The 13,532-nt window shown below is 36.0% G+C and overlaps 1 protein-coding gene across 2 annotated transcripts in view; it reads left to right on the plus strand.

Annotated features, from left to right (window-relative positions):
* The first annotated feature begins 2,771 nt into the window (after positions 1-2,771).
* Positions 2,772-13,532, plus strand: part of LOC127413294 (beta-synuclein-like) — a 35,235-nt gene continuing 24,474 nt past the window's right edge. Inside the window, exons 1-3 of one of the 2 annotated variants that reach the window (XM_051650302.1) lie at positions 2,850-2,927; positions 3,188-3,243; positions 3,847-3,977. In XM_051650302.1, coding sequence (XP_051506262.1) covers positions 3,857-3,977 — 121 coding nt within the window. In that variant the 5' untranslated portion in view covers positions 2,850-2,927; positions 3,188-3,243; positions 3,847-3,856. Of the gene's footprint in view, positions 2,928-3,187; positions 3,244-3,846; positions 3,978-13,532 lie in introns of both variants that reach the window. The other variant, XM_051650301.1, reaches the window with a different exon arrangement.

Raw genomic sequence — 13,532 nt, forward strand, 5'->3', positions numbered from 1 at the left:
ATCCAAGATTTTTGGTTAAAGATTCAGAATTATTTGCGTGACATTCTGGGCACTCAAATTTTACTTTGCCCCAGACTTTTTGGGCGATGGGGAAGTTATAAATTCGGGGGACAAATATATAAAAAATTGGGTTCTGACTGGCATGATGATTGGTAGACAAATTATTTTAAGGGGATGGAAGTCAGACGGAGCGCCACCATTTCCGGAGTGGTGTGCGGAGATGGGGAGGGTGGCGGCTTATGAGAAGATGATAGATGGAAGGCTGGGGCTGGAGGACTTATTTTTCAGGAAGTGGGGTAGGTATTTGGCAGTTTTGGAGGACTCTAGGGGAAGGGATGAGGAGGGAGATGTTTAGTTTAATTATGCATGTTTATTATACATGTTATTTTTTGTTTTTTATTTATTTATTTTTTATTTTATTGTTTATGTATTATTTTATGTGACCACATGAGTGTTCTTTTAGGGTAGGGTGGGATTGGTGTTTGGGGAGGGATGTTAATGAGGGTTAAAAGTTAAATGTTGATTCGGTGTGTATATGTTGTTTTTCTCTGTTGTTTTTTCTATAATCAATAAAAAAAATGTTAATTACAAAAAAAAAAAAAAATCAAAAACACGTGTCAAATTCATAGAAATTTTGTATTTATGTCATTGTTGGTTTCATACATTTTTGGAAAACATTTATAACCATTTATAATCACACACACACAAAAACAACATTTAATGACTTTTAACATGTCCAGTGGTGTAACCAGGGTTGGGAGGGTTATTTTTGAAATGTATTCCACTACAGATTACAGAATACATGCCGTAAAATGTAATTTGTAACATATTCCGTTAGATTACTCGAGGTCAGTAACGTAATCTAAATCATTTGGATTACTTCAGCACTGTTCACTTGTTTTGACTATAAAAAATCTACCAGAACAGTAAAAATACATTCTCTGAAAAAGCTAAATATCTTATGCAGTGTTGCTTCTAAAACAAGGTAAAGCAAATTGATCTTGTTTTAAGGATTTTTAGATATTTTTACAGAAAAACTATTTTTAAAAATTGTCATCAAGAATAAGATTTTTGGGGGGCCTGGGTAGCTAAGCAAGTAAAGACACTGACTACCACACCTGGAGTCACAAGTTCGAATCCAGGGCTTGCTGAGTGAATCCAGTCAGGCTTCCTAAGCAACCAGTTGGCTCGGTTGCTAGGGTGGGTAGAGTCAGTTGAGTTAATCTCCTCGTGGTCGCTATAATGTGTGGTTCTCGCTCTCGGTGGGGCGCGTGGTGAGAAGTGCATGGATGCCAGGGAGAATAGCGAGCCTCCACACGCTCTACGTCTCCGTGGTAACGCGTTCAACAAGCCACGTGATAAAATGCACGGATTGACTCTCTCAGACGAGGCAACTGAGGTTCGTCCTCCGCCACCACAAGGACTTAGAGCGCACTGGGAATTGGGCATGCAAAAAATTGAGAGAAAATGGAAGAAAAAAAAAAAAAAAATATATATATATATATATATATATATATATATATATATATATATATATATATATATTTTTTTTTTATTTTTTACTTAAATATTTTTTACTTTCAGCCCCAGAAAAAAAAAATGAACTCATGAAAACGTGTTCATCATAGTAAAGGTGTATTCAAGTAACTATTGAATAACTTAATAGATCCGTATCAAAAAAGAGCGTCACGTCATTTACCCTGGTTTATAGTTGGCTGTTGCTGTCCATGGTGCTGAATTTTGCATTTCTGCCTCTGCTTCAGTCTACCGCTAATGCTGTTTGTTGCGGTCGTCTTTTGTCCTACCGATGAAAAACGCTTGAATAACCAAAACGATGCTATACTAGTATTAAAACAGCAGATGGAACAAGAGGCTTGGAAACAGGAATTATTCTTACCAACCCTTATGATGTCAAGTGCTGGTCTGCAGATTATATTTTTGGTGTGAGAGCTATAATCATGTGAAATTGGAGCGCTCACCTGTAGACAATAACAATCACGGGTCTGTGTTTTCATTTTTTCGATTTACTTTTACTTAAACGATGTATAGTATATAATCCTTGACAACAGCAATTATTGATAATGGGAACTTTTGAATCTCCAGCTTTCAGCATCAGGCATGCTTGTCTTTGAGGACAAAATCAATTGGTCAGAGGAGCCATTCGATTGCCTTTTAGTGCCAGATGCGCCCACGTCAACAAGATGGACAGTGCAGACAACAGGCATCGCCTGCAGTAAATCAACACAAGATATGCATGGAGCATCAAGCTTAAATGTTGACTCTCCCTTCAAGATCGACATTAAACTGACAGTATTCAGTCATGAATTCTACAATAGCTACAATCCAAGGTTAAGCGTTAGGCTTGTCAGTTCTTAAACATTTCCAATAAGATCTGTGGATGATATGAAGCTCCGATGGTTGACACTAGAGAAGACTGGACATGATCGCAAAAACATATGGATTGATCATATTCATGTTCTTGTTTTAATGCCAATCCATATGTTTGTAGTTTCTCACATTACACAATGTTGTCTTCTATGATTTCATAGACAGACAGACAGATATGTTCTTCTGTCACTTATGGTGTTTATAATATAAATATATAATATATACTTGAAAGAGTAGCCTACAGTATGAATCAGATTTGCCCTCTTGGCGTTCTCAAATGTACAGTTTTAATCAAAGTTACAGACATTATAAGAGGATGCAATATTAGTCTTAATATGGCACTGGTTGTTGCCATTATGGCTGGGGTCTGACACCCCCATCATGATCAATACCATGACCTGCGTCGATCGTCTCATCCTCTCCTCCTGATTGGCTGAGCACATCTAGAGGAAGGCCCACCGTCAGATCGTAGTGTAACATTTCCTTCAACGATATTGCAATCTACTACGCAATTGAGGACGAAGAAGGTGCTTTAAAAGGTACGTTTTTAATTATCAAAACATCTATGAAAGCGTTTTCTGTGAACGTGCTCTGATATCTCGCGACGTGTGAAAATACTGACGGAGAGCTCGTGTTAGGACATAAAAAAAATAAATAAATAAAAACTGTATGCTAGCTGTCGATGGAAACGAGCATTTGCGTACTGGTGTGATAAAATTAAAACATTGCTTGATAAATGTATATACAACCTGATGCTTAAACAGGCGATTGTTGTGTTTTGTGATTTAATTAAACCAAGTCGTGTCGAGCTATTCTCCTGTGTGAGGACATTGGAGAGGTGACACCATATTGTATGTGAGTAGTGCAAGATCTGTTTTTTTATTATTATTTTTTTTAATTTTTAATTTTATTTTTATTAAATAGCCATCTTAAACATTGCCAGTGATGTGTCGACACAAATTGTAGTGCTTTTAATGCATAAATGCGTTTGTTAGCTGTACAAAAATGTGTTTTAATTAACAGTACTATAAATAAAAAAAAAAAGTCATATGCCATTTTTAATTTACACATGCCTAAAATATGTCTCTCGCTACACTACTATATATCAAATACTTACCATGAAATAAGCATTTTCTCCTTCATTATGAGTTGAGTAATAAATAATGAGTTTTTGATCATGAACACTTTTGAAACCGTGTTGTTAACACAGACAGAAATGATGTAAATGTTCTCGTCTCATTCTGCGCATGTATGGGCGAATAACGTGTTTTATCTTCAGGGAAATTATACTCCTTATTGTTCCACTGATAGGCTGGTTAGAACGCACTCAGCGCGTGCACACACACAAGCGCGCACACACCACGTCTTAATATTGCTTTCAATTTCATTTTATTCTACATTTATTGTATAGTGTAACACCATCTTTGATTTGTTTTCACACTGCTTTCTTGGATGCAGAGGGGTCAAGATGGATGTTTTTATGAAGGGGCTTTCTAAAGCTAAAGAGGGCATGGCAGCGGCCGCAGAGAAAACCAAGGAAGGCGTTGCGGTCGCTGCAGAGAAGACCAAGGAAGGCGTGATGTTTATGGGTAAGACACGGAGCATATAATGCTCTTTTTTTTAATGCATGCATATCACGATTCAAGCGCGGGCTCGGTGCGAGTGGGAGGGGACCACAAAGCTTAAAGCCTGTGGGCCAGCAGGGGGTTGCTGTCTGTTTCACTAGTTTTTCTTAGAGCATCGCTATAGGTTCAGGCACTATTGTGTAATTTTGTGATTGGCTGAGAAACTGGGTGGGGGTTTCAAGGCCTCTTACATTCATCATATTTTTTTCCAGAGTCATTGAATCTTGAGCAGTAGTTCTCAGCTGGTTTTGCTTCATGACTCAGGATTGTACATCAAGTGGCGACCCAACATAGCACCAAAACTGTACAAAAGTAAACCAAATTGTCCTTAAAATTAAATATTAATTGGTATCATTGCCATGAACTGCATAGGCCCAGTAATATACAAAATTATTTGAGCTGAGTAGGATAAATAAATCCTCTTTATTTTGTTATCATAGCTATGCACAATTGTATGTATAGTTGCATTTTATTATTTGCATTAATTTTCCCTGCTGTCCTTGACCCGATCAAAACAGACCTGCAACCCACCAGTTGAGAACTTGAGTTTACTTTGAGAGCCTGCTTTAGTTTTGTGTTTGGCCCTTTTTATTCAATATTTATTTAGTTATCAAAACTAAGTCTGTCAATTGACAAAGCAATTATTGAATTAATCACAATAAATCACGTCAATATTTACCGATAAAGGCCATTAAATAAAGATAATTTAGTATATAAATAATAGAGGAATTATATATATATATATATATATATATATATATATATATATATACACACACACACACACACACACACACACACACACACACACACACACACACACACATACATTAGGGATGTCCCGATACCATTTTTTTTAGAACGAGTACGAGTGCCGATACTTTTTTTGGCCGATACCGAGTCCAATACCTGTATTTTTTTCTGAACTCAATATCAGCCATTTATTTAAATTTTATCATCAAAATTGTGTTTAAATAAATAAATTAATTAAAACTTTAATCAAATGAAAGTATAGCAATTAATGTTCAACATGAAATTGTATTATTTTTATCAAATTAAATTATTTTATACAGCACAATCCTAAATACAATTTTGGAGTTATATTTTGTCAAATAAAGTGCTGCATAATAGAGCATCACAGATGTGAGATATTGCTAAATATAATACAGTTACCATTGATTTATTAGGAGTAGTAGTGGTAGTAGTAGTTGTTGTTGTAGTATAACAGTGAATATTACATAGCTATACAGTAGTGATTTATTTCTGTCATATTTTTTTCCTTTAAATTGAGCTTTTATTTTGGCGGAGCTTTTATTTTGAAGTGTTTCTGTGATGTTAGACCAAGGAGCTCTGACATAATCACGGCAGATTCACAATCCGAAAAAGCAGGTCACTACATGAATCACAGTGATTATTAAACCACAAAAGGCTGCTATTTAAATAAATATGTAGTCGCTATATGACTCGTGCTAAAAAATGAATTAGCGCTCTGCCTGCTGTCATCTGCTACAAACAGTATGCAATGCTCATAATAGTGTTTTCCGTGTATGAGCAGTTTGTGTCTCTATGCCTGCACAACACCAGCTCCACACATTCACAAGCACTCACATTTAAAATGCTGCATGTGCAAACTATATATTTATTTCATTAAATCGCAGCTTTTGCTGTTAAATAATCTCACTAGTACATGATGCGATTTTAATCTGTGTGCTGAATGTTTACTTAATGACATTTGGACGTCAGATGGTATCGGTTTTTGGTATTGGAGCATTTTTACGAGTACGAGTACTAGTAAATGAGCATGGTATCGAACCCGATTCCGATAAAAGTATCGGTACTGGTTCATCCCTAATATACATATATAAAATATTAAGCCTATAATTTAGATTCAAATACATTACATCATGTACATATATTGTGGCAACAGACAAGTAAAGCATTTAGACAATACAAAAAGTGGTTTTAAAAAACAAAATATTGTTTGTTTGTTTTTTCCATATCATTGAACAGTACCCTGTTATTGGCCTATTCCGTCTGCACTATTTTTAATTGTTAGACTATGTACCCAGTTGTACATGTACTCATGCCTCACTAGTTTTCAGCATCTCTAGTCATAAGTGCTATGTTTTTAGGATGCTGGGTCAAGTTAAACATGGTTTCAAACATTGAAAAACGCATCCCGAGATCCCTTATTCTGTTGAGCCCAGTCCAAGGCAGCACAAAAGCTCTCGCTGGTTTGATTAGGCGTATTGCCTGTACAGCTGGAGTTGAGCTAACTGCCCCTAACTGCCACAGATTCGCAAAAACATCAAGGTGGTACATAAAGCAAGAATTGTTTCAATGGTAGGAACATACCTTATTACGGAATTTAATTACGGGTCAGGGGCATGATTAATTGCATTGATTTTTTAACTTATTTTTCATATAAATAATCACACTAAGGTGAGGTGATATACTATACTACATAATTAATCGCAAGGTGATATGACATACAATACTTCATCAAGAGCTTTTTTAAACACATTTTTCTATTTCTTGTATAATTCTTAGACAGGCAGTTTTCATGACCTCATACAGTATTTATTTAAAAACAACAGGCAATATTTGTACTTTCATAAAATCATTGGTCACACCACAGGACTATTTAAATTAACTGAAAAAAGAAAGCTTAAAGGGATAGTTCACCCAAAAATGAAAATTCTTACTTCATTTACTCACCCTCATGTCATTCCAGATGTGTACAACTTACTTTCTGCTGTTGAACACAAACAAAGATTTTTAGAAGAATATCTCAGCTCTGTAGGTCCATACAATGCAAGTGAATGGTGATCAGGCCTTTTGAAGCTCCAAAAAGGAGATAAAGTCAGCATAAAAATAATCCATTAGACTCCAGTGGTTTAATCTTCTAAAGCGAACCAGTTGGTTTTGGGTGAGAACAGACCAAAACAAAACTCCATCTTGTCATTGCAGTCTCTAGGCATGATCATGATTTCAAGCTCGATTCCACTTTCTACAGCGCCATCTAGCACTCTAGAAAAAAGTCATACACATATGGGATGGCATGAGGGTGAATAAATGCTGAGAGTTTATTTTCCATTTTTGGGTGAACTATCCCTTTAAGAAAAATGGCGACTAATCACAGCACCAAAAATACACACTTTCCCTTATACATTCATATAAATGTTCATTTAAAATCTTGATGTTGAAAAAAAATTAAAGTCCATGTTATTTGCCATCTACTCATATCATTAGTGCCATTGGCAGTGATCTATTGCGCAAATTTATGTGGTGTAAGATCGCTCTCAATCACTGGTCAGTATTGCCAATATTTTCACGGTACAATACATATGATCATAGCAGACCTACTGAAATATACTGCCTTTTAACTCTTATTAATACATGTCCCAACGCTGCTTATTCATCTATGGATTTTACATCTGCAAAATTAAAATCAGTCAAGATACTGTACTGGGATTTGTTATAGAATAACATAAACTATACATAGAGAAAATACACCTAATGTAACTTTATCTTTTTAATGTACTCGTTATTTAAGAGAGAAACTATAGCACCACCATGACATCATTGACTTCTGGAGCAGATCCAACATCTCTCTGATCTCCTGTCGGGCTGGAAAAAAGCCTTACAGACCACATGTCACACAATTCCATGAGCTCACAGAACTCTATGTGTATAGCACAGATGACAAAGAGCTCTCAGAATGTAAACAGAAAACAATGACAGTCCAAATTATTTCATTGTGGAGCTTACAGATGGGAAATCTATCTTTTTAAGCTTATCTGAAATTATTATAGGTAGGTCTGCTTGATGCCTGTGCGCTTTGATCAATAAGACGAGAAGTTGATCTTGTTTGTTGACTTGCCATATTTGAGTCTTTGGAGACTCAGAGGGCACTTGATTTTAAAGGGATAGTCCACCCAAAAATAAAAATTCTGTTATCATTTACTCAATCTCTAGTCGTTTCAAACACATTTGACATTCTTTCTTTCAGGGAACACAATAGGAGATGTTGGGCAAAATTTTAGGCAACTGACATCCTCAGTCCCCATTCACTCTTATTTCAGAGAAATAGCAGTGACAACATTCTTCAAATTTGTATACTCTTGTGTTTCATGGAGGAAAATAAAGTTATACAGGTTTAAAGCAACATGAGGGTGAGTAAAAAATGACAGAATTGTCATGTTTGTATGAACTTACCCTTTTAGTGCTCATGCATTCTGCCCAGCACATCATCCCCAGTGACAACATTCATTCATACTCTTCTGTTTTGACGTTGAAATGAATGAATAATACAATCCCTCCACAAAATAATTCTCACGTCTGTGCCACCAGCCTCCCAGGGAGAGACAATTAGCCCAGATATCGCCAGTCCATCTGTGGTTGCTCTACAAACACATAGCAGATCTTCCTGTCTGTGGTATTTGTGCTTTGTACAGTTGCTGTCATTTTCTTGCAGTGAACACGAGGTTGCTGTGCTTACACTGGACGTGGTTGTCCAGTGTAAGCACAGCAACCTCATGTTCACTGCTAGGTGACTGGCCTTGAGAGTGTGCGTTAGTGTGTGGAGGAGGGGTGACAGTTTTCTGATAGGTTCTCCTTCCACCTTGTACAACAGCTGCTCCATCACACACTGAAATGCACATGTGCCACCAACCCAGCTGAGGATAGAGGAAGACATACAGTGGCCTCTCTGCTGATGTCACAGGGGCTCTTCTGTCCCATCACTATTAAACCTCTCTCATTTCCTGTCCAATTCATGTTTATTTCCTAAATGGTTTCCAATGTGTGTGGTCTCATCAATATATTGAGCTAGATATTCCCACCTATACATTTAGTGGGGCTTGCTAAGGCAAGCATCACTAATACTATTGCTCATTTGAACATACCCCTAACCATAAGTATTACATTTTGGCGCTTTCCTCGCCCAGCACTGTTTGTGTTACAGACTCTTGGCTTGTTCACTGGGGGCCTAAAGACAAATACATTTTAAAGCATGATTTTAAATCAGGTTTTTCATTTAAACCGCTCGATATGGGCTTTATAGACAGATACTACAGCATAATTTTCTGTTACAGCATCATCTTCTGCAAAGCTGCTTTGAAACGATGTGTGTTGTGAAAAGCACTACATAAATAAAATGTACCTGACATTAATGATACCTTGAGTTGTGCAGATTGTTGAGGAAAGGTTTCCTATTACTTTTCTAATCGACTGGACTTAACATTTTTTACATGCTGGACAATAACATGGGCCAAAAAAATTCAACCTGGTTTCATAAAATCACATTGCTATACCTAGATTTTTGAAAAATTATTTTTACACGGCTCACTACATATTGCCGCTGTTTCCTGGTGAAATGAACACTAGAGGTGCTACAACAACTATGACTTTTATTTACTTTCACACAAATCACAAGTAAAAACATCAGATTAGCAGTTCATAAACACTTCATTGTTGCCCTGTTCCTCACACAATGCTATATCTTATGACTAGAGCTGGGAAATTTAGCTTGATAAATTCTGCAATTAATAGTTGACAGTATCCTTTTTTTTTTTTTTTTTTCACTTCCTAAAAACTTCACTAATGTTTTTCCCCTCTTCCTGTGGCTAAAACTGGCATATATAATTCCATGAGGTACACGTTCGACTGCACACCCTAGCACAGAAACAGATTTTGTGAAAGGTGCGTGCTTATTACGTGCGACGCATGTTCCCGGCAAACACCGGAGCTGATTTACTGTACAGAAAATGGAGACTGCACCCGCAAGCAGTGAGCCAGGTGTGGGAGATATATGGGCAAGCTGCCATATCTCTTTGCATCGCTCGATAAAACACTCACTCACTGTCAAACACTGTCAAAAGCAAAACCGCATGAGAGAGACCCAGCGTGTACACGAGACTGAACGGCAACCAGAGAAAATAATCGTTTTAAGATTTTAAACTTCAGCATTTAATTCGTTTTATATCTGTATGTATAGTATCTAATAATGTATTTGCAGTGTACACTTAAGTTTTTCTTACCAATAAAGCTTGATATACATAAATTAAATCTGCCCATTTGATCCTATGTTGTATTAAAGTCCATTGGAAAACGGCAGACGATTTTGCCTAACTTTTAATTACAGCATTCCACTCATTTTATGGCATGTAAAAATACCTTTTTGTCAAAGATTTATACCTGTAAAAATGTATCTAATTTAACTATATCCACAATTGGTTTTTTTTGTTTTGTTTTTTTGACAAATTTGAAAATTGTAACGTACATATTAAAATAATTAAATGTTGACTAACCAATTTCTTGCAAGTTCTTTGAGACAAAGTACAAAGTTAATATATTTATAATTATATTTTAATGTTTCTTTTAATGTACCATGATTAATCACAGAAAACAGTGCAATTAATTTGTTTTAAAAAGTTTATACAAATTGAGAACAGTTTTACTAAAATGCATGACTTGTAAGTAAATTAATTTTATCATTCATATTACACAACCAACTACATTTATGAACATATTTCGGCACGATCAAGTTGCATGGTACCTTAACTGATGGAGCATTGCACTTGCAAAATGAAGGAAGTCCAGAAAAGCACATAAGTCAAAACGTGAAACAAAAGTGTCATAAAAGCACATCAAAATGAAGTGGTTGCTTCAGCAATTGCATTTTTCAAGTCACATTTGCTTTTTATGACACTATTGGTTAGGGTTAGGTTAGGCATTAACCTTAAAAACCTCATCTGTTTAGGACAACATTTCAGTGACATATTTTTTATGAAATCAGGCTGAAAAAGATCCTAAAGACTTACAATGAAGAAGGGGCCCAAGATTTATTTAGGGATCAGAATATCAAAGGGACTTGAAGCCAGTAAATTGTGCTAGTAAAGCCTAGTGTACACTACATGACTCAAGCTCATCTCCATTAATGTTTTGAGTTGGCGACTGGTGTGCGACGAGAAGTCTCGAATCTCACGACGAATGGTTTTGTTGTGTGTGCACTCCTGTGACAGGCCAAGACAAGTCCCAGATGCTACGACAGTTTTCAAAACTGCTTGATATCTAGACGTCTTGTATTCAGGTGTGCGCACTGTCCCGGCGAGTGAAAGATGGACAGTGAGCCATAGCCAATTAAATAATGAGAGGGCAAGAGGAGAGCAAGTTTTTAGGTAGCAGAAGACAAAAATTATTTAAAAAAAATTAAAAAAATTAACCCACATCTCCTTATCCACTGACTTTATTATTATTATCAGCTTTTTTTATTATTATTATTATTATTATGTTTCCTTTTGCAAATAGCAAAATGGGTGCGAGCCATTCTTTAATGTTTGTTGAAAGAGGAGAGCAAGGTATTGGGTAGCAGGAGACAAAAATAATAATAAAATAAAATAAAATCTCATCCACATCTCCCTATACACACTGTTTTTAATATTTTTTTCCTTTGCAAATGGTGCCAATAAGCGCAAAATCGGGCGAGAGCTGTTCTTTGTTTGCTGACATATGTTATCAAGAATAAACGAGTTTGTGAATGATTTTCACTGTTTTAATTTTAAGATGCATTTTGGGCGATCCTTTAGAAATGGGACAACGCTAAAGGCAGCTATAATGGCTGTTTTTTTTGCCACTTACAGCCGCATTTAAGGTAAATAATCAAATGATGTGAAATCCGAATGCATGAACATGCACAATAGGGACACAGATATGAGAAGCATGCACATGAGAAGCGCAATTACATTAACTGCACTAAATTAACTAAATTTAATTAAAGAATTCTGCTCTAAACATCACCCAAAATGCATCTCAATACCAGGTGTACTTATGGTCTTAGTCGGGACATATGGTCATGTAGTTGATACACTACAGTCCTGAAGTGTTCGCACCAGCATGATGAAAAACAGAACTGTGAGTCGCAGGGTGCCGATTGCAAGTCGTGTCGTGTAAACTTGGCTTAAGCAATCACCTAGAAACCACCCAGAACACCCTTGCAACTGCAAGACAACAAACTCCATTGCAACGCCCTGGCCACCTATGACCCCCTAGAATAAGTCAAAATCTCATAAAATAAGCCAACAGTAGGTAACAAATTCTGCTGCTGAAATCAGTTTGTGCTTACTGAAATTCAAACCACTGCCCCCAGTGGCCAAAGCTGGTAGTGTTGTTGAGGTGAAATGCCCACAGAGTGGCACCGAAAGCAAGTAGTAAAATTTAAATTATGTAATACAGTCAACAGAAATGCATATTTTATTAACCCTACACCCAAACCCCAACCTTAAACCAAACCGTCAGTGGAGTAAAAATGTAATCTTAGATCAAAAAGGAACCCTCAGAATTGTGGTTACCATTATTCATGTGAACTCGATTACTTCCTGGTTTCCATGGGACCAGAATCTATGTCTCAGAGGTTGTGCACAACAAGCTATCAGTAGTGCCATGGGGAAAGGAGAACACATTTGAATTGATGCAAAAATGTCTTATGGGGGATGACACTTGTCAGTAATTTGGGAGAATGTGGTCGATTTCAGGGTACTTGAAAATCAGAAGCACCATGTCAATTTCCTGCATGATCATGTTGCTATTAGAGCCCGACCGATATGGGATTATTGAGACAGATACCGAATTTAGAGGGGGGAAATTCACCGATTATGTGGCCAATATAGTTAATTTTTGAGCTGAAATGAAAACAGACCTTTTCTATGTGGATTGTTCACAGATTTTGCACCGATATGACTATCCAAAGGTACTCAGAAGGTTGCTTTCTTAAACAAATATTTTTATCAAAGAATATTTGATATTATTATTATACATTGTCAACAAATTCTAGAAATGAACACTGAGAAAATAAAGAATAAATAAAAATACAATAAATAGCTTAAAAAACATTAGTACTGAATGTTCAGTATCAGTCAGTTGCTGACCATTTAAATAAATAATAAATAAAAATACAATAAATAGCTAAATATACATCAGTACTGTTTAGTATAAGTCAGTTTGTGACCATTTAAATAAAGAATCAATAAATAAAAATACAATAAATAGCTAAATAAAAATCAGAACTGTATGTTCAGTGTCAGTCAATTGCTGACCATTAAAATAAAGAATAAATTCAAATAAAATAAATAGCTAAATAAACATCAGTACTGTATGTTTAGTATCATTCAATGCTGACCATTAAAATAAAGAATAAATAAAAATAAAATAAATAGCTAAATAAACAACAGTACTGTTTAGTATCAGTCAAATGCTGACTATTTTAATACTGCCAGTCAATTATAGGTAGGTTGTAAAACAAGAAGCATTTACACCTGCCGAGTAAAGAGATAAACAATGGCAGCGGTGTTACACCGTATTCTGCTATACAAGTTCAGAGGAAACTTTCAACAGTGGAAAACCAGACTTTTAAATATTACATTTTGTAAATGCAACAACTGGAATAGTTCGGTTGAAGGGGGTACCAAATTGTGAATCCTGAATAAAACAGTTTGGTGAATGTTTACACATTAGCTTCCA

Source organism: Myxocyprinus asiaticus, chromosome 22 (genome assembly GCF_019703515.2).
Source record: "Myxocyprinus asiaticus isolate MX2 ecotype Aquarium Trade chromosome 22, UBuf_Myxa_2, whole genome shotgun sequence".
Classification (NCBI taxonomy): Eukaryota; Metazoa; Chordata; class Actinopteri; order Cypriniformes; family Catostomidae; genus Myxocyprinus; species Myxocyprinus asiaticus.